At 40.0% G+C, this 27,738-nt stretch overlaps 2 protein-coding genes and 1 long non-coding RNA gene across 4 annotated transcripts; 2 read left to right on the top strand and 1 right to left on the bottom strand.

The window, feature by feature from the left end:
* On the top strand, positions 1–5,728 carry lhx8a (LIM homeobox 8a). Of its 2 annotated transcripts, none has more exons than XM_032530558.1 (8): positions 1–169; positions 1,922–2,062; positions 2,522–2,643; positions 3,295–3,515; positions 3,968–4,071; positions 4,364–4,459; positions 5,166–5,337; positions 5,484–5,728. In XM_032530558.1, the coding sequence occupies exons 1-8, from the start codon at positions 143–145 to the stop codon at positions 5,558–5,560; spliced, it is 960 nt and encodes a 319-aa protein (XP_032386449.1). In that variant the 5' UTR covers positions 1–142; the 3' UTR covers positions 5,561–5,728. The 2 variants fall into 2 exon arrangements, with proteins under 2 accessions (XP_032386449.1, XP_032386448.1); XM_032530557.1 differs by lacking the exon at positions 1–169 and adding an exon at positions 1,378–1,622.
* On the bottom strand, positions 5,276–15,948 carry LOC116698580 (uncharacterized). Its single transcript, XR_004334256.1, has 3 exons — positions 15,873–15,948; positions 9,695–9,699; positions 5,276–5,287 (listed from the first exon to the last, which is right to left on the bottom strand). It is a non-coding gene; the product is annotated as an uncharacterized LOC116698580 (long non-coding RNA).
* LOC116698578 (kelch-like protein 20) lies at positions 9,416–21,937 on the top strand. Its single transcript, XM_032530556.1, has 14 exons — positions 9,416–9,543; positions 11,862–11,924; positions 13,140–13,397; positions 13,556–13,664; positions 14,354–14,560; positions 16,856–17,014; positions 17,548–17,642; positions 17,905–18,020; positions 18,577–18,760; positions 18,859–19,002; positions 19,581–19,714; positions 20,031–20,239; positions 20,615–20,721; positions 21,362–21,937. Exons 2-14 carry the CDS (start codon positions 11,902–11,904, stop codon positions 21,444–21,446), a joined length of 1,830 nt encoding a protein of 609 aa, XP_032386447.1. The 5' UTR covers positions 9,416–9,543; positions 11,862–11,901; the 3' UTR covers positions 21,447–21,937.
* The last annotated feature ends 5,801 nt before the right edge of the window (positions 21,938–27,738 follow it).

Raw genomic sequence — 27,738 nt, 5'->3', positions numbered from 1 at the left:
TTAAAAAGACCAGGCAAGCTGTGCTGAAGCGAGTGGGCTGACACGCGGAGCACAGTGGACTAACAGCGGGGTCAAACACCCGGCTCCAGCTGCTGCTGTAGGAGACCAACATCTGGACGGCCGGGGATGATGCTCCGTGAACATGTTTAACTGTGTCTCCGGCAGCGTGGTGAGTATCACGAGACTTTAGAGAAACAGTTGTAGGCTACTTTACAAAACTACAACTTGAATACAACATAGGCCTATCTGTGGTTTTCATTCGTTATTTTAATATTCTACCTCCACTAAAAAGGGAGATCTGAGTTTCCTAACTTCTTTTACAGTTTGGGAGAACCCCACGTTGGTTCTGGTGTCACTTAAATACCAACATGGTTATTTTAGTTTCGATGCACTTCAAAAAAATCAAACATTTATTTTAGAAGCGTGCTTTTTAAAATGTATTTTGGAGCATTATATAGCTATTTTTAAAGTGTTGTCCTAAAAGCAGCAATGCGTGTTTGACAGGCCTACAATGAAGTAGATTCTGTTCAAGCTAATAAGGCGGAAACTGTAAATGGGTAAACGTCCGCACGTTGCATAACATAAAATAATACAACCAAGTGTAAATATAGGTCTAAACCTACTTCCTATTATTGGACATTATTTCGAGGTCCTTATATAGGCCAAAACAAAAGTCACATCAGGAATACAGGGCCAGTGCGTCTAGGAGGTATTCTTTTATTTGTCATTTGATTTAGGCCTACACTTCTGTTTTTAATGGATTTAATTGAGAGGTGAATCCAAAAAGTGCGTATTGTATCTGCATTAATATTCACATCCTAGGACTATCTCTGAACATTGCAATAAAAACAAGAGTTAGCCTACTGATCTCTTCCTTCAGTTACAGTCTCATTCGCCCAAAATACAAGATGGTGTCAGCATGTGAGCCAATTACAAAATAAGTTCGTTCTAATTTCGATTTCACTCTGCCATCACAAAAAGACCATTCAGATGAATGATAGTAATACTGTTAGAACAGACAACATTGCCAGATGTGTCCATGTGTGCCATAATTTCAAGTCAACTTTATTTCAGACACGCGGGTCCATATCAACTTTTTACCGTCAGACATTTTGACCCGTCATAGTAAAGCGCAGGTGACAACATTTGCAATAAAAGGTCTAAAGGTAAATATGGGAGAAACACACCGGGCAAAACCCTCGAGCGCGCCTGGCTGATTGCTGGTTTTCATGTGCACGTGTGCAAGGCTGAAGACAATTAGTCAGAATCACGTTCAGCTGTGAGTGAGGCCGGTCTCTGGTGTCCCTAAAAAGGGTTTTCTAACCCTACACGTGGAGAAATGAATGTGTGGATAGCATAGGGTCTACTGGTCCTACAGTAAAGGCACACGAATGCCTACAGCAAGAAGTTTGAGCGAATATTTCGTTTTGGGGAAACTTTAGGCTATTAGTTTGTGGGCTTATGACTTTAGTTGTCATGGAAATATGAAGGGGACACCTAGGCCTATTTGGCCGTCGTTGTGTCTTGACTCTGGACTCGCTGACATCATGTCTGGTGAAGAAAGGCAACCGACGGAGGCTGTTTTCACTCATCTAGAACAAGGAGATATTTTTGTCGACACAGTAAGTGTTTTCAATATTAAATTAACAAAGAGCGGGCAGATCCATCAAATGTAGCCTATAGCTCGCGCGACTGCACTTCAAAGTGCCGCTAAATAAATCAAAACGAGAACGTTTAGCTTTTCACCTAACTTTTATGCTAGCGTAACATTTAATTTGAAAGCTGTTTTAAACACTTTTAAATTTCGGACCTTTTTACTCTCAGACAGTAGGCTACCTAAACTCAAAACAAGCCCTCAAGTATCAAATAATTTATTGACTCAATAAAGAATGTTAAATTGACAGGCTGTTGCTTCTGACAGGGTTCGTCTGGACCTGATGATCTTTTCGAGGAGGACTGCTTCACTCCGTCCTCTCTCTCCCCGTCGTCCTCCGTTTCTCTGCAGGGGAAACCCCTGTGCACCTCCTGCGGCCTGGAGATAGTGGACCGATACCTCCTTAAGGTCAGACTGACATATTGTATCTGCTGGAAGATGGCATTTAGCTACAACACTACTAAAATACCTAAATCATCATCCTTTAAAAAAAAAAAAAGGACTCTTTTAATTGCAGACTAACTAAAATGTATCAGAATAATCAAAACCTACAGTCAAATTATTTGGTTGGGTAACTATGGTATACTCATAATTTAATTTATGGATAACATAAGCATATGTTGGCTAAATAGGTCTTAATAAAATTGTGATTAACAATTAAGCGCATCTAAAATTGCATATACTACTGTACCTTGTCATTCAGAAATAAATGCATTTTAAGGATTTGAGAAACCTCCACTGCCTTTATTTATACTGATAATATTAAAGCACTATTCAGTGATGTGTGAAATCGCAGTAAACAACTAAAGTTTAAAGGTGACGCTAAATTGTCAAACTGTTTTAAAAAAAAATTCTTTTTCGTCTCAGGTGAATGACTTTTGTTGGCACGTGCGCTGCCTCTCATGCAGTATATGTAACGCATCACTGGGGCGACACGTGAGCTGCTACATCAAGGATAGACAAGTGTACTGCAAACTTGACTACTTCAGGTGAGTCAGACCAAACACAATTTGTCTGCAATGATGTTCTTTTAATAAGGAAATATAAATTTGATGGCTTTCTTTTTTATATCAAAGGTCACTTTGTGTAGCCTCCTTGACTAAACTTTATAATACCTGGCCATATAATTAAGGACAACAACTGCCATGTGGTGAATGTTAAAAGGTCATGTGGTCTACATGCACGGCATTGGCATGAGAGACTCCATGGACAAAACAGCGGATGGAAGGAAAAGGCTTAATCTGTAGATTGTTTTCTTTCATTTGGGTATTTTTTTTTTATTTTGTCCAACAGTTAACAATTGTCTCACTAAGTCTCTGAATGGCGTAGACCGTACATATGCAGATGACTCACAGAAAAGCCCAAGTGAAGGTCTGGAACATCAACTAAGCTCACAGACTGACATTATGAGCACGTCTATCCGTTTTGATGGATAAGAAGGGCTGTTTTGCAGCTTTATTCCAGGGTAAAATGTTGCTCCAGAATGAAACTTTGTTTACAAATGATTGCCTGTTCATATCCAGATTTGCATCGGGTACATCCTATCATACTTTATTTCATTGGAGACAATTTCTAACAATTCTGATACATGTTAGGGTCACACACTCACTCCTCATGCTGCGTTTTGCATCTTTCTTCAGAAAATATGGGACCCGTTGCGCTCGTTGTGGTCGTAACATCCATTCCACTGACTGGGTGCGCCGGGCACGAGGCAGCACCTTCCACCTGGCCTGTTTCTCCTGCACCTCTTGTAAGCGCCAGCTGTCCACTGGGGAGGAATGTGGACTACTAGAGAACAGGGTCTTCTGCAGGCAACACTATGACATTATGTTGGAGAATATCAAACATGTTAAGGAAAATGGTGAGTATATGGATGTGATGAATACAGGACATTTCAATTATTTATAAGTGTGCCACCCTAAAGAACAAGGGAAGAGTCAATTTGTAAAAACAAAAGTTCTAAAAATAAACTTAACACCAATTTGATATTCCTAGGATTGGCCAAAACAAACATCTAGTAAAATTATGAAAATGTGTCTGGTGTTGCAGATTAACCCTACGAGCATTACAGTATAATATAAAACAGCATTTGGTATTCTATGAAGATATCACAGGTTTTGAGATGTATAACTCTGGTCCTTGCTGTCACTCGGCACAATACAGGTGCAGTGAGTCTTTCCAGAAACTATTCCCAGATTATTCTTCAATGTATACAGACCTTGCTAAAAAGAGTGCCCACAGGAGGACCTTACTTCAAATGGGGTCGGTTTTCCAAAATGTCAAACCCTTGTAATGTGCGGTCTTGTCTTAAAGAGCAACCAAATGTAGAGGAAGAGGTGGTAGAGAAAGAAGAGTCCAGCACCATGCCAAGACCTGCTAAGAGGGCCAGGACCAGCTTCACTGTTGACCAGTTACAGGTACTGTCAACCAGTCTTTGTTAGTATGTCTGAGCCAATTATCTCCTTTATCCTTTAAAGCCTGTTTAAAGTGTTCTCTGACTAGCGGTTTGCATGCCCAATTAAATCCCCATTTTAAAAATGATTTTAACCAGCCACTGACTTTTTTATTTTAAATTGGTAGAATAATAAGCCAGTGATATTTGACATGACATTGATTTATACTGGCAGTTGATACATTGTTTGAACACAGACTGAGCACTCTTCATTTCAACAATGTTAACATGTTTCCCTCTGTCATCAATTTGTGTAGGTAATGCAAACTCAGTTTGCTAAAGATAACAACCCAGATGCCCAGACTCTCCAGAAACTGGCAGAGAGGACCGGACTGAGCCGTAGAGTTATTCAGGTAAGGCAACCGTTACGGTGCTCAATAGTTTAAAAAAAAAAAAAAAAAAAAGAATTGTCTGTCTAAATTCTCGCATAACAAAAAAGTGAATCTGTAGGACTGCAATAAAATTCGGCTTTATAGTTTAAGCCACTAAAATTGTAAATGAACATGCTCAGCCAATAGATGTTCCTGTGGAACTGCCATTTTTAGATGGCCAAAGGAAGCTTGAACATTATTTTCTGAGCCAACTAGATGAGCGCTCTGCTCAAAGAGTTAACCACACCACCATTTGTCATTCTGGCACCTCCTTTTTCTTTTAAACCGAGAGCGCCATTTAGTGGGGTCAGCGCATACAATTTATGGTTCATGAAACTTTATTTTGACATTTTCTTTACAGTCCCACTACCTGATTTTTAATCAATTAAAAATTTAACTAATAGCTCCATTATTTGCATGAACATGCCCTGACAGCCGCATTTCCTCAAATGATCAAATCCTAAATTGTAAAGCTATCTGGCCCCTTCCTTTGCATTAGATTGTTGGGTAATTTCAACAATATAGAAACTGAAGCTTCTTCTACTGTACTCAAGTCAAAAGTGTAGGAGCATCAACTAACGGTTCCTGCACAACTAATGTAGTTTCATATTTCTGTCTGGACAAATAAAAGGGAAGTGTGGAACCAGCAGGGTCCACTTCAGCAGCTATCAATCCATTCTCTCTTCAGGTATGGTTTCAGAACTGTCGAGCTCGTCAAAAGAAATACATCAGCCCAAATTCTACCTTGATGACATCATTTGCTCCTGGTCAGCTGACACCACCATTAATGGAGGATCTCCAATACACAACCTATATGTCCCCAGATGCACCCCTCTACAATACACTGACTTATATGGATGGTGAGAAAGCATGTTGGCCAACACTACACTGAGCCAAGATTTTTACCATGCAGAAAATGAACATCACCTCATAAAATCCAGAAAACCTGTTATTACAAAGAATGCATTTTTATTAATATCTTTTTTTTTTTTTATATCTTCCCTAGTCCAAACTCCAGACCCCCTATTACTTCAGCCACTTATATCCCATTCGCTGACACAACTGCCAGTGAGCCGTGCCTGAGCTACAGCCTGCCTCTCAAACTGAAGACTGTTTGGCTGATGGGAGATGAAGAGCATATATTACTCTTTAATACAAGTGTAGTGAGGAAGACTTTAATAGACTGTCCAAAATGCCAGAAATTTGATTAAACTATTAGTTTAATTGTCACTGTGTGTGAGCAAATAACTGGAATTAACTTGTTTATAACTTCCATCTAATCAAAGATTCACATGTGAGAATAGGTTTTGACAATTGAAAACAAATTTATGCCTATGGGTATATGAGATTACATTTTTGTTAATATGTATATGTTATGCATTTTTGTACTTAATTTATTTGGAGAATATGAGCTAAGGCACTTTGGAAAGGGATAACTGAGTTTTGATTTGGTTTTCAGTTGTTTAAGGAGGTTTGAGGATGATAAAATGATCAGTTGGGCACTCAAAAGATGGTTTCTCTTCTGTAAAGACTTTTTTATTTAATTTTTTTATATAAATTTGGTTTATATTGCAAATGCGAAGCGCTGATCATAGATTCTCCTGCTCCTTGCTGTGTAGACGGACCATTCTCCACTTGCAGTGCCGATGTCTGTTAAAACAACCACTTTTCTTTTCACTAGAGCATGTGTTCAAGACAAAGCAATACAATGTCTGACTGTATGAACTGCACACTGGGAATAGATTTCATGTTAGATGTTTGAAATACTGGAAATTAAAGTTCATGGTTGCAACAAAAGTTTAATTTCTTAAATTTAATTTTGTCTCTGGAATGAATTGTTCAAAGTTGGTATTACTGATACAATGTAGCTATACCCACTCAAATGTGTACTGTACAGTTTAGGGAACTTGTTTTAGTACTTTCCATTGTCTGCTTCCAATAGACTGCTATTTTTACTCCACTACAGTTAGTTCCTCTGCAGATGAAGGCTTTACACACATTAGTAATGATGGTGGATAATGACAATTGAGAAACTATATTTTAACAAATTTGATTTAACCTGGCCCTAATACTTATGGCTGTTGAGAAATCCTTAAACTTTCCACGTGGAAGTGGATGACCAATCAGATGTTTGCTGATGATTTATTCTGCAAGCTTTCTCCTGTCATCAATCAAAGCCAGCAACACAAGCATTTGTTCAACAACGCTGTCCATGGTGCTGATCCTGCTGCACACCTCAGACTGGACCTTCCTAAGTAACAAAGGGTAATATTAGGGTGTAACACATGCACAGTAAAGGCTGGTCTGCACTTGATTAAAGGCTTAATGGCTGGTAAATGCTCCAGTTATTTTGCACATGTGTCATACCCCACCGCTCCCATGATGTCAGACTATCCCAACCTCCATTTTATAGTCTTGAAAATAACCAAAAATCACCAGACCAACTTAGGTTAACAGTAATAATTAACCTCTGTTTCCTGCTTAGGAGACTCCAGTTGATAGAATAAGACCTCCTTTGAAATAAACATATGAATACCTTAGAATATTTAGTCTTTATTAATTTGTCTATTTTTGGCAAGATTTTTTGTGTTAAATCCTTGCCTCATTGGGTAAAAAAAAGTGTCTAGACATCCTGAAGTTGTGGATCTCTCCTCATTAGTGAGAGACCTCTAATGATCATCTAAATAATATACACAGCACGTCTCGAATGAAACTACAGAAAGAAGTTTGTCAGAATGACATCTCTTAGACACTTTCATGGGTCTGATGAAGAATTGGGGAAATTTGGATGAATACTCTGTTGGCTGCAACTGTTTCCATGGTGGACACAACATTAAGACCTATTCAATAGCCCTACTTTTCAAAATGTTTCCAAATTTGTTTGACTTCTGATCTTCTACAGATTGTGAACACATCTCTTCTTTCAGGTATCTTTCCACAGGCCCTGAAAACTGCAGTAATCAAGCCACTCTTAAAAAAGAACAACCTAGACAAGTCACTAATGAGCAACTATAGGCCAATATCAACCTTCCGTTTTAAGTAAAATCATTGAAAAAGTAGTCTTTCAACAACTCACCATTTCTTGTCACTAAGCAACAGTTTTGATACCTTTCAGTCGGGTTTCCGACCACACCACAGCACTGAAACGGCTCTTGTCAAAGTCTTTAATGACATCCACCTTAACACAGATAATGGCAAAATTTCAATCTTAGTATTACTTGATCTCAGTGCTGCATTTGACACGGTCGACCATGACATACTACTAGGGCCGATTGGAAAACTGCGTTGGCCTTTCTGGCTCAGTACTAAAACTGGTTTGAATCCTACCTAAAGAATAGGGATTACTTTGTGTCTATAGGTAATTATGCATCTGAGCGTACAAATATGACGTGCGGAGTTCCGCAAGGCTCCATTCTGGGGCCTCTTCTGTTTAACATCTACATGCTTCCACGTGGCTCAGATTATGGAGAAAACAAAAAATAAGTTACCATAGTTATGCGGACGACACACAAATTTACATAACCTTATGCAGGGGACTATAGTCCAATACAAAAAACTGGACTAAGTGCATCGAACAAATTAACGGCTGGATGTGCCAGAACTTTCTGAAATAAATGAAGGAAAAACTGAGGTGGTTGGTTTTTGGAGCAAGAGAGGAACGATTAAAAGTCTGCGCTCAGCTTCAAACAACAATGTTAAAAACAACAGACAAAAGCCAGAAATCTTGGTGTAGTCATGGACTCAGACCTGAACTTTAACAGCACATTAAGACAATTACAAAGTCAGCCTACTATCACCTTAAGAATATATCAAGGGTTAAAGGACTTAGTGTCAACAGGATTGGAAAAACTTGTCCATGCCTTTATCTTCAGTTAGACTTGACTACTGTAACGGGGTCTTTACAGGTCTCCCTAAAAATCAATCAGACAGCTGCAGCTGATTCAGAACGCTGATGCTCGAGTCCTCACTAAGACCAAGAGACTGGATCATCACTCCAGTTCTGAAGTCTTTACACTGGCTTCCTGTGTCTCAAAGAATTGATTTCAAAGTACTCTTGCTAGTTTATAAATACTAACGGTTTAGGTCCAAAATATATTGCTGATCTGCTACTACACTATGAACCACCCAGACCTCTCAGGTCATCTGGGACAGGTCTGCTTTCTGTCCCCAGAGTCAGAACTAAACAGGGTGAAGCAGCTTTCAGTTCTATGCTCCTATATCTGGAATAAACTCCAGAAACCTGTAGATCCGCTGCTACTCTCAGTTCTTTTAATCAAGGCTGAAGACCTTTCTATTTGATGCGCCTTTTTAAATGACTAATCATTTCTTTAAATTCTTATGCTGCATGTAATTTATTCTTGTGTTTTATGTTCTCTTGTTTTAACTGCTATTCATGTGTTTCACGGTTTTTAATGCTTGTGATTTTTAACTGTTTTTACTTGTGTTTTATCTGTTTAACTGATTTTGTGTAAAGCACTTTGAATTGCCTTGTTGCTGAAATGTGCTATACAAATAAAGTGCTGCCTTGCCTTGCCTTGCCTTGCCTGCCTTACAATAACAGGGTTTTTGATTCTCTGTCGTAAATTTTTAAACTCTACTTTGTGTAGGATTGTATAATAGGTATTTTGTTGTATTTAGGCTTATAAACATTTACTCAAATATAAGTAAGCACTTGTTTTTCTTCTTTCCCCTCAAGGCAAAGGGAAGACGGTAACACATTTTCCACCTTTGCATTGCTTCAAAACTGAAGGCTTGACTCACTTTAAACTGTAGGTATTGTCTTGGTTAAAGTTTAAACTATGTACATTTCCTTGATATTAATCTAATTATTTCATAAATTGTACATGTGTGTAATTGTAAAATAGTGTCTAATTTGTAGGCTTTACAAATAATGCGATGACGTAATCTCGTACTTTTATTTTGAAAAAAGAACTGTGACCGGAAGTAGCGCTTGGCATTTGGCATGCGCATAATACAGGGGAAGACCAGCGTTTAGCCGACGGCATTAAATTGTAAACATTAGCAACCTGGGCAACTACTTTCTGTCTTTGGAATGGAAATATAAGGTAAATTCCGTCTTGAACGTGTCACCTTTGTCAGATAGTTATACTTATAACAGTGTACACATGCAGTCTGGGAGGAGTTAACGCTAACTTATTTAACGTTATCTGGGGTTTTTGACCTGATGCTGAGACAGACTCAAACGGCCACAGACACCCTAGCTAGCTTAACATGTTGGCTTACAAGGGGATGTCTTTAGATTTAGTTACATTTTTTTTTCTTTGGTTGTATCGATTATCTTTAATGGTCTACTTTTGCTGTGTTAGGAATTGCCTGTGGATTCCTAACGTTAGCTAGCTACCTGAGAGTTAAAGTTAGCGACAGGACATAGCGTTAACCGACGTCCTCCGTGGATGAGCTAGCTAGCTAGCTAAGTTTACTAACATTGATTTGTATAGTTTTGCGCAGTTTTGGAAGCACGTTTTTCAACAACCATTAATTAACCTCACAGGAGCCCAAAACTGACCATACCATAGGAAATTGTGATTAACGTTAGCTAGCTAGTGTTAGCAAACTGTCTTAGCATCCGGATCTGTCCGGCTGAAACTGATTGACTGAGATGGCTAACAACAAACAGTTAGCTATCTTAACTACTTACTAAGCTTGCAAAAAATGTAGCTAGAAACAAACCACTCACATGAAACGTGTATTAACGGTAACGTTACATGAGGTGAAATGACGGACATGGGGATATTCTGACACAAAGCTGATGTTAAAAGTATCTAGCTAATTAGACATCTGATCCGAGCAACACTAGCTATCGGTTTGCCTTCCTGGTTTCACACTATTTAATCCTTATGTGTGATACAGTTAATGACGTTAGTGTAGGCCTTATGGGCAGGGTCCAAAATGAACTTATTTGTCTACCAGCCAAATGGCTAGCTAGTTAATGTTCACATTTTACCAGTCTCTTAATAAATTACCATTGTGTTTTGGCTGGTGAGTGAAGCTAAGCTACCAGCCACTTGCATATATTACCAGCATTTGGCGAGTAGCTGGTGCTAATTTTGGACCCTGCTCATGGGATCTGAAACTGTGCTCCACCTAGCTGCTGCATGCTGTGACAACTGAGTCCCAAACGTACTGCTGGCAATATCAGATTTACAATTATTTAAACAAGGACAGATGCCAAATTGTATTATAGTGATAGAAAAAAATGTTAACTCTCATGCATTTCGTTCATTGTCTTAAACTCACTGAATACAACAACCACAGAATACATTGTATGGGAATACTGTACTCCAAAGTGTTATATTCTACAACAAGAGGTATCGTAGCACTAAAAATTGACACCTGTGTAACTAGCAAATACACTAAGTTACCTGTTCAATAGTTCCATCTGTGAAATGTATTGGAGCTCAATACAATGCCAATGTGAAGCCTGTTGTGTAGTGCTTTTGGACATACTCTATCAGAAATGTAGGTTCCATCATTTAATAGTGATGACCAAATGAATCAATCAAATGTTATATAAATAAAGCTTCATGAACCATTTTTTTCTGTTCAATTTAGGGTTAAAACACACTGAATTGCCACTCCACTCTAAGCTTTTTTCCATCTTGTGTGGTCAACAAATACAACAAATGGTTCATGAAGCTTCATTTGTACATCAACAGGGTCCAGAATAAATCTACCAGCCAAAGGCTGATAAAATATGCAAGTGGCTGGTAGCTTTGCTTCACTCACCAGCCCAAAAACAATGATAATCTATTGAGTGGCTAAAATTATTTGAACACTCACTAGCAATTTGACAGGTGCACCATAAATTAATTTTGGTGTTTGTAGTTGAATTGTGTCGTACATATATCCAGCCAAAGAGAACGCGTTTTTTAATAGTGTGTTCTGGGGACAGGCAGCTCATGGATAGTGAGGAGATGTTTGCTGTATGTGACAAAAAAATGTTGTAGCCTAAAACACGCGGGACATTGCTTGGAGCACCTTTAAACACCTGTTTGACACAGTGTCAACAAAATCGTTCCATCCTCAACTTTACAAAGGCACGGTTTATTGCAGGGCGGCGTTATTTGATTGTAATAGATTGTACAGGTGTGTTGGATAAACTGACTCATTGTAAGCTAAGGATCAATCTGATCTCAGTATTTTTTTTGGAGACATGGCTACAGGTCAAATTGGGAAGCAAGACCGGTCGTATTGCACAAACTACAATGATAAACAAATGGAAACATAAAACTAGATACAAAAAACTAACTTTGTGAAAGGACCCTTTGGCAAACACTGCTGCATTGACTTTAAAATCTGTTACATTTGTGGTGAAGACAGACTGACTAAAGAGAAAATCTAATTTGTTTTGTCGTCCTGGTAGATCAACCCAAGGCGTGGGACCAGACGTTGTTCTTCAGTGCATGGACGCAAAGCCAATGCGCAGGTAGGTGGGGTATGAAGGCAATTTTATATGATCCTTTTCCAGATTGAAAGAGATGTTGGTATTATTTCCAGACTCTGTCTAGACCAGGGATCTTCAACAGGGTCCAAATTATTCTTATTTGTAACATGTTATGTCCAACATATTATTAGCAAAAATAACTCTCCACTAATGATAGGCCTACTGGCCTTATAGGTAAGGTAGTCACTAAGGCCATCCATACAGTTCATCCCAAAGGATTCACTGTGCCACATGTTTGTTTAACATTAAAACATTTATTAGGCTTTTTTAATAGCTTAGTATTCATGCAAAAAAAGGTGTGTAGAAAGTAGTGGTCCCTGCTCCGTCTCTTTTAGTTTTGGCTTAAACATTGAAGACCCCTGGTCTAGATTGTTGACTGTGAATGTGATTTTGCTTTGATTAAATGTCACTACCATGATTTTTTTTTTTCTATTTAACCTTTATTTACCAGGAAGTTAAATAAAGGTAGATTGAAATCTTTTTTCCAAGGGAGACCTGGCCAAGACGGCACACCAGTTACAATTTAAACAGAAATACAGCATAGTCAAAATCACATGATGGGTGTTTAATTTCCATGTGGGTTGAAAGTTTTTTTTAAGCGACGCTGCTAATGTGGTGTAAACACAGGATCCAGTCCCCTATGTGAAGACACCTTTCAAAGTAATGCAACTCCACAAACTACAGCTTTTAAAATGCTTTCCTTAAACATATTTGCGTTGCACTCTCACAAAGTCGTGTGCCTCACAAGAGACAGATTAAAATGGATGGTCAGAATGGAAGCAGCAGATGCAGTGATTGCCTTTTTTATTTTTTATGTACACAGTAGGAATTAAGCTTCAAAAAAGGCTGGCTCCTAAAATTTCTATCATGCAAATAGATAGGGTCTTTGCATTTTATTTATCAGAACTTTAATATATTTTGATGTTCCTCTGTTGTGAAAATAAAACAAATTATTATTTTAGTGAGAACTCATGAATAACTACAAATAACTAATGTTAGGGTAATCTGTTTATGTTTTTGTCACGTGTTTCTGGATATATTAAAAAATATATATATCGGATTTTTAAATGATTAAATATTTGTATCGTATCGGCCGTAAAAATCCACTATCAGTCAAGCTCTAGTGTGTAATGCAGGATTTTAGTTTAACTTTTGAAGGTTTAATGTCTAATTATTGCCCATCTGGTTCATGTTTAGGGTTACCAGCGCACGCCAAGACGCCACTGGAATGGACATCACCAGCCGCTGTACTCTGGGGGACCCCAACAAGCTCCCTGAAGGGGTCCCCCAGCCTGCACGCATGCCCTATGTCTCGGACAAACACCCCCGACAGACCCTGGAGGTGATCAACCTGCTGAGAAAACACCGTGAGCTCTGTGACGTGGTGCTAGTGGTGGGTGCCAAGAAGATCTACGCTCACCGTGTGATTCTGTCGGCCTGCAGCCCCTACTTCAGGTACAAGGAGACACACATTAAATTCAACTCGCATCTAGTAAAGGGAAACCTATCTGGACATGAATCCACTGGCCAATGAATTAACATCAATGTGCAGGGGGAGTACTTTGATTGCTGGCTGTAACAGTAAGATCTCTTGATTTCCATGCTGTTTTCAGGGCGATGTTCACTGGAGAGCTGGCTGAGAGTAGGCAGACAGAAGTGGTTATCCGCGACATCGATGAGAGAGCCATGGAGCTGCTCATTGATTTTGCCTACACATCCCAGGTAACAACAGTGGCAATGGACAGTGTTTCTATGTGGCATTAAGGATTGATGGTGCGTTGTTTGTACTAACACAAATTGCAATGTGCATTGACCAAAAGCGTGCAGATGGTCACCTTAGTGATGGCCAAATGAAGCTTTGTGAACCAGTGTCTCTATTCACCAAAGGGTTGAGAACATACTGAATTGTAATGCCTTAGGCCTTTCTCTTAAAACCAAGAGCGCCATCTAGTGGACTCAGAAAACAAAGACACTGATTCCTGAAGCTTCATTTGGCCATCACTAGGTCACCTTATCTAAAAATCAGCTGGCAGTCAAATTTGTGGAAATGACGGTCGCTGAACAAGACTTGCAACAGTGGATGTAATTAAGAGATTTTAACAGTCATATGCACAAACAAATCCACGACTTGATTTATTAAAAAGAACCACATTTCCAAGACACCATATCTCCCTTACAGTATAGTAAGGTATGTAATCAAAAATGCAAAGAGCGTGTTGGAATTGACTGGAACAGGTCATCCTCAGAGTCTCTGTCTGTGTGAGCAGAGGCCTGTAGAGAGAGCTACAGGCTCCACGTCTCAGATGGGAGATGCACTGCTCGACAAATCTTGCTAAAAAATGCATGAATTGGAGCTTCATGGACAAACTCAAGGTGAGGAGTTTCTGATGTCCGGACCTCCCTGCTCCTAGGTGACAGTAGAGGAGGGAAATGTCCAGACGCTGCTCCCTGCGGCCTGCCTTCTCCAGCTGGCTGAGATCCAGGAGGCCTGCTGCGAGTTCCTCAAGAGGCAGCTGGATCCCTCCAACTGTCTGGGCATCAGGGCCTTTGCAGACACGCACTCCTGCCGCGAGCTGCTCCGCATTGCAGACAAGTTCACCCAACACAACTTCCAGGAGGTAAGAACATGGATACATAGAAATAACTGTCCATAGTCCCTTTTAGAGTTCTTAAAAGTCATATGTTGTACTATATAGTACAACAAATGACATAAGGCCCCTTATTTTTATATATATATATGCTATATATATATATATATATATATATATATATATAATATATATATATATATATATATATAGAAGATTGAGTTTATGTTGCGCCGCTCATAGATATAACGCGGAATTGTTGGTTCCCCTGGTAAATTTAGACTGAAGGTGCAGAAAAGAAAATGCTCTGTCTAACCATTCACATGTCCTCATTTTACAAGTAATCATTTTTAAGCTGCGCAAGCAAACCTATTCAGATTTACATAAAAACGCACAGCAATGAGCCATAGTTCCCTTTTATCCTGCCACTGTCAGAGCTTTATTCTCGTCTTTTAGTCTTTGTTATGCACACACGCTTGTTTAAAAACAGTCAGAAACACTTACATCTGGTTAAAACAATAAAATAAATACACAAAAAAACCCTCTTACGTCTGGTTAAAGCAGGAAAATGAGCAATTACAATGGCTACTTTACCTAACTAATTTCTAAGGAAAGCATGAAATCAAGCATTTGTCTGTGTTTACATTTTAAGTAATGTCACGCGCTCATAGCTCAGTTGGTTTGTTTCTCCATCGTGTTTACCGAGCTTTTTTCCAAGCCTCAGGATGTGTGCACACTGTAACTTATACAGTTGTCGGTGTGCGTCTCTGTTTGACAGTATAGATTAGTTCGACAGGGGACTGTAAACATGGAAACAGTCCAGCCAGTCTATTGACTCCTGATTACAAACCTCAGTTTGAGACTCGTGTGATGTGAGAGTGTTGTGTTAACACAACACAGAGGAAGAGGAAAGCTGTCACAGCATCACATTTAGAAGACTTATCTTCACTGTACTTGTCTTTTCTTTTTTTCTTCAAATCTCTTTTATTGAGTTTTCCCAGGACAAGCACAATACACATTACACCAGCAGCACCCCGTGGACTACAAGGTGGCAAGAACTGTCCAGATAAGCAAGCAAACCATTTAGGGCCGGGCAATATTTTAAATTATATTGACACTGATATATGAGGCTAGAAATCGTCTTAAATTTTGGATGTTGTAATATCATAATATGAAATAAGAGTTGTCTGTTCCTGGTTTTACAGGCTACATTTCATTAAGGTGATGTTATCTTCTGAACTTACCAGACTTACTAGCTGTTTTATTATTATTTGCCTTAACCCACTTAGTCATTATATCCACATTATTGGTGATTATTTATCAAAAATCTCACTGTGTTGACAATATCGCCGCAATGTTGACATCTATGTGTTTGGTCAAAAATATTGTGATATTTGATTTTCTCCATATCGCCCAGCTCTAAAACCATTACAGAACCAGTAATGAAACCGAAAACATAAAGGATTAGTGAAATCTTTAAAAAAATTGTAACAGGAAGGCCTCCTCCCCTATAAATGTACCCATATACATGCATAGCTGCATACCCATATACATACATACAAACGCACACACATACTATGCACATTGCTTTTCAAGATACATGTATGCACTCAAAGTGTAAGGCAGTTTTCCAAACCTAAAAAGTGATTGGACTCTTCTCAGTTGCAGTCCCACTTTGTAAATGCATACAAATATCTGGCCTTGTGCAGCTAGTTATATGCTAGTAGTAATAATATGAAATAATAATGAGCATCAAGATATTTGAAGAATTTATCCTTCAGCCAGAGACTTTAATGAAGACAGCCAGAATGTCAATTTTTGGTTTGCAGCTAAGTCATTGGAAAAAGTGACTGCATAACAACTGACACATGCTTTTCTTGTTGTCTTGTATCGGACTCTTGTATTTGCTACTTCAGGTGATAAAAGAGAAGTCTGCAGACATTTCTGACAAACCATAGATTATGTGATAAATTCGTTGACTGGCTGATAGACAGAGAAACGGACATATCAATGACTATATATTTTCTTGTGTTGACTAAAGGGAACTGAATAATGTAGAGCCCAAGTGACCGGACTATGTTGGCAGCAGAATCTCTGCAGGGTAAATCCAGACAGCTAGCTGGACTATCTGTCCAATCAGAGTTTTCTGTTGCACGACTAAAACAAATTTTGAAAGTACACATGTTCCTCAAAAATAAGAATAATTTCCATGTGCCATCTATCGTGATTAAATTAAATTGCTCATTGAAAGCACTGAAGTGATGGTGGTGTTGTGATAATAGATGGCACAGCTGCTTGACTTGCTGCTCTACTCTGTTGTCGTAGGTAATGGAAAGTGAGGAGTTCATGCTGCTGCCTGCCAACCAGTTGATCGACATCATTTCCAGCGATGAGCTCAATGTGCGGAGCGAGGAACAGGTGTTTAACGCTGTGATGGCCTGGGTGAAATACAGCATCCAGGAACGCAGACCACAGCTACCCCAGGTCAGTGGCTGAAGAAATGTCCTACCACAACATTTAACTGGCTCTGTTGGTTGGCTGTGTGGTTATAGGGCTGCACGTTATGGGGAAGATGTCTTTATTTTTGACTGATTTTGCAATTGCGATATGATGAACGATATCGGTGGGAATGCTCACTTTTGTAAAATTGTTTTCATTGAAAAACATTTCAATCCAATTGTTTTCAATGATTGTAGTGGGATTTTTGTGAAGATCTGTACCAGAAAAATATTTTTTTGCACGGTGTAGGATATGATTTGTTGGCCGTGGCGTCTCTGCCTCACCATAATACCAAATTCAGAATGGTTTGATACATATTTTGCCTATTAGAAATATTGGACCACCCTTTAGCTATTTGGATAATGTGATTTTGAAAAGAATTGCTATACTCATATATAGTATATAATAATTATATATTGCTATAATGTGCAGCCCTAGTTATATGTGTACATGCCAGTCCCCTTCCCTCAGTGTTGCAACACTTAAGAACGGACTGACCTGTGTTCTGGGTTGTGTAGGTCCTGCAGCATGTCCGTCTGCCGCTGCTCAGCCCCAAGTTCCTGGTGGGCACCGTTGGGTCCGACCCTCTTATTAAGAGTGACGAGGAGTGCAGGTTAGTGCTGTTTGTTTGTTCGTCTACCATTTCAATGTTTTTGTGGGAAAATGCTGCTGGTGCCGATCTGGATCCAGTAATTTGGTGGAATTCTTTAAATTGCCAGACGAAACATTGGTGATCGTTTTTTTCTTCTAAATTGTGAACTTCACAAACAAACTGAGGTTGAAAAGGGAGAAACTTCTTCTACCTCCGTTTAATATGATGAGGATGGTACGGTGACAATATGTAACCTTGGTTTGGGATTATATTGTGTTTCCAGAGACCTGGTTGATGAGGCGAAGAATTACCTGCTGCTGCCGCAGGAGAGGCCACTGATGCAGGGCCCCAGAACCCGGCCGAGGAAACCCATCCGCTGTGGAGAGGTACTCTTTGCAGGTCAGTGTCTTTTAGGAAATACATTACAGGGCTGGGACATGATGCGTTTGTCTCACGGTGCCAATTCAACTTGTATTGCGATTTTATTTTACTTATTTAATAAAAACAAAAGTTAAATAATGCACTAATGAAAACTAATTGCTTTCTACAAAAAATGCACATGGCATGCCATACTGTCATTAATTTCATCTGTAAAGAAGTACATAACATGTATATTCTGCTTTTGCTCTATTTTGCTGGAAACTGATAAGATGTCCGATACTGCATAAGCATAATGTCTAGGTGAATATATATAATATATATATATATAATGGTAAAAGAAGTGAATTTTTAAAAGAATTTTTTAAAACCACAATACATAAGATTTTTGATTTCCCCCCACCCCTTATAAATTGCAACCAGGGTTTCCCTTGCATCAAATATAGAGGCGTATAGAGACTTCTGCAGACAGTACCGCCAGTGTGGAGGATTGTAAAAAGTGCATCTTGCAGAATGAAATGACTCTCCTCCATTGTGTTAATTGAATTCAGTGGACTCTCGTCTCCTTGTCCTTCAGTTGGGGGTTGGTGCAGCGGTGACGCCATTTCCAGCGTGGAGCGTTACGATCCCCAGACCAACGAGTGGCGGATGGTGGCGTCGATGAGTAAACGGCGATGTGGCGTCGGCGTCAGTGTTCTGGATGACTTGCTGTATGCGGTGGGAGGTCACGACGGCTCGTCGTACCTCAACTCTGTGGAGAGGTGTGTCTCGCTCACACGATGCTTCATCTGGATATTCAGATCTAGAAGTAAACTTACAAAGTCTTATTTATTTAATTTTTCCCATCTCTCCTGTCCAGATATGACCCTAAGACCAATCAGTGGAGCAGTGATGTGGCCCCCACTAGCACTTGTCGCACCAGTGTAGGAGTGGCTGTCCTCGGTGGTTATCTGTATGCTGTCGGGGGACAGGATGGGGTTTCCTGTCTCAACATTGTTGAAAGGTGTCTGTCCAAACTCTTGTGTCTGTGTTAAACTGTTGATGTAAGTCTTTGTATCCCCGAAGTTCATACCCAGACACTAGGGATGTTAACACTTGCACCGCCACTCTGCCAGGCATTTTAGGGGTACTATAACCGCTAAGTCCAACCCCCAAGAGCTTCTGTATCCTTTGTTATTGCAGACGGGCCATTAACACGCCATCCCTCTCAGACTATATAGCGTTGGTTTAATTGCTATTGCAGCAAGGACACACGCAGCTCCCACACACCATACACAGCCAGACACATTTTCTACCCACACAAAACTAAAGAAAATGTGGTCATTTAATTTTTTTTTATTGGGACATATAATATAGGCTGCCACCCAATGCTGTGTTGCAGTTTAGTTCAGTCAACCCAAAATGTTCAAGGTTTCTTTGAGAAACACTTACAAATCATTTTTTAAGTTTTTTTTTTTTTTTTTTAGGTTTTTACCCTGCAGATAATATGCTGCTTACAGCTCAGATCAGCATCATATTGGAAAAATATCTAATGTCTAGTCCGTACCCTAGTAATAGAATGGCGTCCTCCTTATGCTTTAGGTATGATCCCAAGGAGAACAAATGGACTCGTGTGGCCTCCATGAGCACCAGGCGACTGGGTGTAGCTGTGGCTGTGCTGGGGGGCTTCCTGTACGCTGTAGGAGGGTCTGATGGGACGTCACCATTAAATACAGGTAGAGTACTGAGTCGTGTGATAAGTGCAATATTAAATGAACCCAGAGCCTTGACAAGAGTGGGTAAGGAATGAGAGGAGAGGTGGCATCAGGTAGAAACTTGTTGCAATGTGTACATGTGTGTGTATTTGTATTGTTTAAATGCACAATAGAGTGAACCCTCACAAAAAAGCCTACTACAGTCATCTGTGGGAGTGGAAACGGCTTTTTGCTTTGGGTTTGCCAGTTTGGGTTTTGCAATCCTTTTTTTTCTTTTTTTTGGTTTAATGTGACATTTTTTTCTCCCTCCTTTCTCCTTTCTTTTTCTTCTTCTCAGTGGAACGCTACAACCCTCAAGAGAACCGCTGGCACACAGTGTCTCCGATGGGAACCAGGAGAAAGCACCTCGGCTGTGCCGTCTACCAGGACATGATTTACTCTGTCGGGGGGAGAGACGACACCACAGAGCTGAGCAGCGCTGAGCGATACAACCCCAGGACAAACCAGTGGTCTCCTGTAGTTGCCATGACGTCCAGACGGAGCGGGGTGAGTGTGTGCGTTGGGATTTTGTGTGGTTAGTACATGAGGTTTGTTCCTGTGTAGTTTTAGTTATTGCATTTCATTGCATTCATATGTTATAATGAGATAGACTGCGTTTAATTTGTAAAATGATTTATTAAAAAAATCATGACATTACAAAAATGCTGTGTTCTTGGGCGACCTGTAGCTCACACGGTAGAGCGTGAGCCCGATGTTAGCATAATTCTTCGCAGCGGTCTGGGTTCGAATCCGACTCTAGGCCCTTTGCTGTGTGTCGTCCCCTCTCTCTCCCCCATGTCCTGTCTCTTCCTGTCTAATAAAGGAAAAAGCCCTAAAAAATCTTTAAAAAAAGCTTTTTTGTGTGTGTGTGTGTGTGTGTAGGTGGGCTTGGCTGTAGTAAATGGTCAGCTGATGGCAGTGGGAGGCTTCGATGGGACGACGTATCTTAAAACTATAGAAGTCTACGACCCTGATGCCAACACATGGAGGTAAGTGGTACCATGTGAAATAATGACGTTACCAAACACAGTTACTAAGTACAGTACACAATTGTGAAAAGAATAAAGCAAAACTACATATACAGATATGAGCGCCATCGCTGATTCTTTGTTTTTATGGGAAGTGTTTTTCAGTCTGGTTTAAGACCTGGACATATCACTGTATCGGCGGCCTCTAAGGTTGTGAGTGATTTCCTGCTCCTCAGATCTCTGCAGGGTAAATCCAGACAGCTAGCTAGACTATCTGTCCAATCTGAGTTTTTGTTGCACAACTAAAACAACTTTTAAACGAACACGTTTGCAGCGGCACCGCAGCTTTGATTGTGATTAGCGCCGCCCAAGATGATTGGGATTGGTTTAAATAAAGGCCGATGAACCGGAGCAGGTTGTCCTCCCATCCCCGACTGCTATGTGGAGTAGCCAGACCAGTGCATGAACAACTTTACAGTACAGGCCTATTAAAACCCCAAGAAGGCTTTCAGCAATTAATATTCACTTTCTTTAATCGGTCTTGTCTATTTTGCCATGTTCCCATGCATGAGTACCAGAACACTTTATTTTGACGTATAGTTTCTACTGCACAAAAGAACATTTGAACTTCTCCTTTCTCACCATTTGACTCCCTTTCCAGGTTATACGGAGGAATGAACTACCGCCGGCTAGGTGGGGGGGTGGGCGTCATTAAAATGACTCACTGTGAATCCCACATATGGTAACACCAATTCCCCCCCCACCCCAACCCCCTCACACACTTCTCATCACGTTGCAATGGATGCCTCTTCACCAACTCTTGTGCCTCCAAAAGAGACGCTGTAATTCATGCGAGCATGAGAAAAACACGCGGGGACACAAGGCGGAAGGAGGAAACGTTGAACACTAGCTCATCCCCACCCCCCCTGTGAGGACATTACCGTTTGGAATACCCTGGTTGTCCTCACTGATTGACCACGGTCTCCACGAAGTGCACTGAGAGCAGAGGTCTACTAATGACCTCACCAAGTTTTCACCATCCAAGCCTCTCGTGTCTGGGACATTTGATTCGGCGTGTGTAATGGAACTCAACTTGACCATACTGCTGCTAAGGGAGATCATCTTACATTAATTGGAAGATGCTTTTTTCAGTCTGTGCAACTGTGAAAGCTTCTATCACCTTCCCTTGTGTTAAAATGCCAGACCCCCAAATTCTGGTTACTGACCACCAATGACCATCAATAGTCTTTGGAGCATACATCTCAGCTATGGCTGTCATGTCTCTGGGGCTCATTTGTAGCATTAAGCAGCGGAAAGCTGTCAGGCGGTTATCTTCTCAAAGTAGATACCCAGATAGGGAAAGCTGAATTTATTTTACTGGGTAAGGTGGGTAGCATTAGAAGGATATGTGTGTGAGGAATTCACAGCATTCTCTCCCAAACTTACTGACGTTGGATCAGACTCTGCTGCTGCAGTTTACAGGAGGTTACTGTGGCTGTTTGGGATGTTGGGTGTGTCAAGATTTCAGTTCAGATGCTGACGGTGTGTTTAGGATCATCTTAACCATTCAGTCGGAAGGACTCAGACACCAGAGTCATTCAATGATGTTGTCAAATAGGTATAACGGTGTGCATTTTCAGAAAGGCATTCATGGTGTTGCATTCACTTGTACACTCTAACAGTACTTTGTAAAAAAAAAAAAGAAAGAAAAAAAGAGAGGTTTAAAGGTGAAACCCTGCCTAGTTTCACACGTCCACACTCCTGGCCAGCCATGCTTGTGATTGCGACAACTGTGATTGTTGTATTCTCGTTTTCATAAAATTAAAGAAAATTGTCCCCTGGGTTCTGCTTCAAAAAGGGGTTTTAAACCCTTTGAGAGGATCTGACGAGCTCTTAGTTTGAAGCACACTGAAACCTTGAGGCCATGATCAGACAGAGCGCATTTGCAAGTTGAAAAACGTGCGGCGCACCACACTGCCTTTTTCGTTACAGCAGCCCAATCAGACCAGAGCCATGCCAGTTGCATATTTTGGTTATTCTTGCTATGCAACCATTGAAATCACCCGTCCTGAAAGTGCTTTTTCACTCGGGGTTGAATTGCATTTTGCATTGAAAAGCTTTTTTTTTTTTTCTTTTTACCTCGAGGCATTCAGGTTCCACCTGCAAAAACGCGAGGCGAATAGAGCAACAAAACGCGAGGTGCTCAGCCGTGCAAAAAAGGCGAACAAAATCCTTCACCTTCAACTCAAACATTACAAAAAATACTTGTTGGTACATTTTTTTTTTTTTTTTTGGTTGGACTCTTCTTATGTATTATTACAGTAAAAAGACAGCATTTTCTAGCCAAAGGATGTTTCCACAATTTAGCTCTTTTGGAATATACAAAACCTGAAGAGTTCTGTTTACTAACTACTTCCATAACATCTAATAACACAAATCAGTGAGCCGTTTTCTCATTTAAATGGAGGCAAATAAAACCCAGCTTCTGTAATTGAATTTCTGCGACATGTTTATTAACACGTATAGCATCAAAGTCAGTCCTGCAACAGACTGAGCAGAAGAAGTGAGCCAGTGGGCTCCAACCCATGCAGCAGTGTATCTATCCCAGTGTGTTTATAAAAGAACGCGCCACATTGATTTCATTCTTAACTGTTGTATGCATCAATAAAGTAACTTATGTAGCAGTCGGTGATTTTTAGTTTTAGCTTTTGTTTACACAATTATGAAGTTTAGATACACTGGGTATTTTTTTGGTCTGTATTCTCACTTCCCACAGTTTGTTTGCATGTCATCATACGACAGTGTAAAGGCACCACCTGCTGGAGGACACTTAAGGTGCAGCACTTTGAAGAAGAATTAAAAGCTCCCCACTGCAGTCCACTTACTGGTCCTTGGTTGGATAACTGATTTCAGCTCAACGTCAAACACAAGTGGATACCGACACAGTTGGAATAGATGGTGGAACTAGTATAACTTCTCACAATTGATTGCACTGCCCCTCCCCCCTTTTCTTCTGAATTCTATTTTAAGAATCCTTATAGGAGTCAGTGTTTTCAGGCCTCGCACTGAGAATGCCACCCTCGAGTCTTTGCAGAAGTGGATTTGTTTCATGGATTCAACACGTTTTTATTTGCTTTGTGGACACTCACTGTCCCTCACAGTTCTACACTTTAAAGTGGGTGTGGAACAAATGCATCGCTGTAATAACAGGAAAATGAGGACAATGATACAAGGCTGCCGTTATGCATTATTATAACCACCGTGTTCATGAGCAAGCAGGTCCTTACCTGAATATAGGCATTCATGTTTAATAATACGGTAACTCTGGAGTTTGCTGGGGTTGAGTTGTCTGTTAGTGGAGTTTTGAAGTCGCGGGATCCCAGTTTGTCTCACCATGTGGAAATGCACACAATTTGTGTTGAAAATGAATGTTTAGGTTTTGGGATGTTTTGCAGTCCCCCACTGATCCTGCCTCTCAAACATTGAACAAAGAAATAGTCCAGTGTGGCTAACTGTTTGCCTGCTTCTTAAAAATTCTTCCAAGAATATGTTGCTATTATTTTACTGCCACAGAATTACCATGAAATCCCACTCAGCTAAAGACTCCATCACGGTTTTGCTTTTGGTATCAAGAAAAACACTCACGTTTTTGTGAAAATGCATTTTTCAGGTAACCGAGGGAAGTTTTAAATGGGTTATTAAATTTAAAAGTAGCACAGGTAGGCAATCCTTCACTATATGAAAAAAACCCAAACCAAATTTGGGGATTTGTGGTTTTCATTGAATGTGTGATATTACTGGTAAAGGAATAAAAACTGTATGAGGACCAACCCAGGAAATGTTTAGAATTAGCCGACTGTTTCTTAATCTATGGTTTTGGTTCTGAGACCAAAGTGTATTGTTAGCTGCCCCCAAAAGTCCTCTTTTTTTTTTTTTTGAACATCTTTAGCAAATTTTTCAACAAGTAACTGGCGATAGGTATTTGTTACCAAATATGAATTTGGGCTGTCTTAAACCAGTTAATACTGAGTGGAGTTTCTCTTTAATCGTGTAAGCTACTAATGATTCATTTTGATTGTGAGGAAGTCAAGCAGCCTTCACGCCGTAGCCCATATTTGAATCTGTTGTTCTGGTTGGGACGTCTGGGTTTGTTTTCATGTATCAAACTGCCATCTCTCCGCTGTGGTCACTACAGCAGCTCTGGAGGCACCATGTCCACTACATCAAAGATTAAACTTTGTTCTGGAAAAGAACGTCTGTCTGAATGCATTTCCTTCCTCATAAAACATTTGCACAGCCCTTTAATTATTTTTTATATATATATATATAAAAATAAATTATGCATGCTTTAAATGCATGAAGCAAGCATTCCAGTATTTCTTCTTGTGAAAACCATGCATGGAGTGCACACCAGCAGCTCCCCGGGTTGGGTGTGTACTAGTAGTACTGTGATTGTGTGTACCATCCTCAGTGGAACCTGTGATATTACTGCTTAAGGAATGAAAACTATAGGAGGCTAGTGTGAAAACTATAGCATGCTAGTGTGGCTATCACCAGAGACGCCGGTAACGCATTACTCTAATCTGACCAAGTTTTTCAGTAACGAGTAATCTAATACGTTACTATTTCCCCAAAAGTACTCTGATTAAAGAAGTTGGTCGGGCAGTAGGTTGTTCCCCTTAAACACGGTTGACTCGCTCTCTTTTGTGCCATGATAAACAAGATCCCCGCTACTGTCAATAGCGTGCCAGGTGAATAAGCCAGTCTGTGATTGTTTTCAGCAAATTTGTAACGGAAGCAGGATAAATACAGTACCTGTACAGGTTTCCAGCCTGAGCAGAGTGGGCTGGGGTTTACCCGGTCTAATAGAAGGCAGAACGAACCCAGAAAATGTTTTTAATCAGCAGACTGATTCTTAATCTACGGTTGTGTTCTGAGAAAATGGTACACGCCATAACAGGAGCCTGGGGTTTGAGTCCCGCCCAGGGCCCTCTGCTGCTGCTCTTTCCCTTTCCTCTCTGTCACAATGTTACTATAGCAAAAATCTGTTGTTATTAAAAAATTAAAAAAAAAAGGAATGCATAGCACTTACAGTCGTCTCCACAGTGGACCTGTTTTCATTCACAGTTAGGAAATGTATCCCTATCTATCCCAGGACAGGCATGTTGCCAACGACCAAACACATTAAACCATATTAAGTCGAACAAAAGTTGTCATTGTTTCGCAGACGATTATTGTTAACCATAACAAACCCAGCTCGATCTCTACCTGTACTTATGGGGGCGATCGAGGAATATGGTTCACTCTCGTGTTACAAAATAAACGTTACCAAACTCAGGTCTTAACAATAAATTATAATCCACAGAACGATGTTAGGAGCCTGTACAATTGGAACTGGGAAGCAGAATCCATAAATATTTAGGGGTCACATTGCCCAAAGATTTCACTAAGACTTTTGAAGTCAACTATGGGTCCCTAACCTCAAATCTGAAATCAGACATACAGAGATGGAATCTGATCCCTTTCTCAAATTTATACTCCAGAGTGGAGACGGTCAGAATGAACCTTCTCCCGCGCTTCCTATATCTATTTCAATGTCTACCTATCCTGATATCAGACAGACATTTCATAGAGTGGGAAAGATTAATATCTCAGTATATTTGGCAGGGAAAAAAGGCAAGGGTGAGGTATAGTACACTGCAGTTAAAGAAAGAAAAGGTGGTTTGGGTCTTCCTAATCTGACAGGTTTATTGCCTTGCAGCTCAATTAAGACCTGTGCTCTGTTTATGCTCTCCATCTTACGACGCAAGGTGGAAAGATTTGGAAGGAACAACAGTGGAAGGAAAACCTTTAATATCAGTATTAATGGACAAAAATTTACAAGAAGGGCTGAATATACCACATGGGTCAATATTACACACTATGCTGGATTCTTGGAGTAAGGTCATTAAAATTTGTAAATTGGGTAACCAGATAAAAATACTCAGGTGGTGTGCATTTGATTCAGCGTTTAAACCAAACAAGATTGATGGGAGATTTAGAGGATGGATCCAAAAAGGATTAACCACCTACTATAGCTTCACCCAGAAGGGCGTGTTCTGAGTTTTGAGGAACTTCAGAGATCTAAAAGGTTGGAGAGGACGACTTCTTTAGATATCTACAGGTTAGGACCTATTTCAATCAAAATATAGGTGACAATTGGGAAACAGCCAAACCAGGTCTTTTTAATGTGCTTCTATCCTTGTTGAAGTCAGGTTCATGCAAGAAACTTGTTTCCATACTGTACAATGGTATCCTATCGTCTAAACAGGTGATACAAAATACATAAGAAGCAAATGGGAAAAAGAAGGAAATTTATCAATCTCAACTGAAGTCTGGGAACAGATTAACAAATTACACTGGATGACCTCGAGCTCCAACACATGGAGGCTGTTCTGTTGGAAAAACACTGTTCGTTTTTTTGTAACTCCAGTTCAGAAAAAACATCAGGGCAGCGGAGACGCATGTTGGAGACTCTGTGGAACAGACGGGGCAAATCATCATCACATCTTCTGGGATTGTCCGGTTTTTAAAGGGTTTTTGGGGGAAAAAATGGGTTCCCACCTGAATAACACTTTCCCGAAAAGGGTCCAAAGAAAAGTGGGAAACCCTATACTTAGGAAAAAAAATTTTATTTATAAGGACTCTGGAAGATAAAAAAATGCTGTTGGTGCTCCTTTTCAGCAAGCAAAAGGCAATCACTGAAAAAGGTGAAGCCTGAAACCCTACTGTTTAGGAAGGGGTTTTTAAATTTAACGACATTACATTCTGGGGGAAAAATATCTTTTTTTCAAGGCCGGGAAAGGAATTTTTCTTTAGGGTTGGGCTAAATGGACAAAAATATATAAAAACAGTAATTCCTGTGGCCTTTAAATATGTCTATTTAAAAGCATACTGTTTTTCTGTTATTTACTTTGGTCGGGGGTATGGCCCAAATTTTCGCTTTTGATTGTGTTTTCCCCTAAAATAAAAAACTCGACCTGAAACCCCTTTATCCCC

This window comes from Etheostoma spectabile, chromosome 12 (genome assembly GCF_008692095.1).
Source record: "Etheostoma spectabile isolate EspeVRDwgs_2016 chromosome 12, UIUC_Espe_1.0, whole genome shotgun sequence".
Lineage (NCBI taxonomy): Eukaryota > Metazoa > Chordata > Actinopteri > Perciformes > Percidae > Etheostoma > Etheostoma spectabile.
Note: the sequence above shows the minus strand (reverse complement) of the source record. Positions and strands in the feature narration are given on the sequence as shown.

What these genes read in the sequence shown, in the direction of transcription:
- lhx8a (XM_032530557.1), top strand. Translation starts at nt 1,485, where the DNA reads ATGAAGGGGACACCTAGGCCTATTTGGCCGTCGTTGTGTCTTGACTCT. An exon ending in TGCAAACTTGACTACTTCAG is followed by an intron (nt 2,644 to 3,294) that starts GTGAGTCAGACC and finishes ATCTTTCTTCAG; the next exon opens with AAAATATGGGACCCGTTGCG. An exon ending in TGAGCCGTAGAGTTATTCAG is followed by an intron (nt 4,460 to 5,165) that starts GTAAGGCAACCG and finishes TTCTCTCTTCAG; the next exon opens with GTATGGTTTCAGAACTGTCG.
- LOC116698578 (XM_032530556.1), top strand. Translation starts at nt 11,902, where the DNA reads ATGGACGCAAAGCCAATGCGCAG. An exon ending in GCAGACCACAGCTACCCCAG is followed by an intron (nt 17,015 to 17,547) that starts GTCAGTGGCTGA and finishes TGGGTTGTGTAG; the next exon opens with GTCCTGCAGCATGTCCGTCT. An exon ending in GACGTCACCATTAAATACAG is followed by an intron (nt 19,715 to 20,030) that starts GTAGAGTACTGA and finishes TCTTCTTCTCAG; the next exon opens with TGGAACGCTACAACCCTCAA.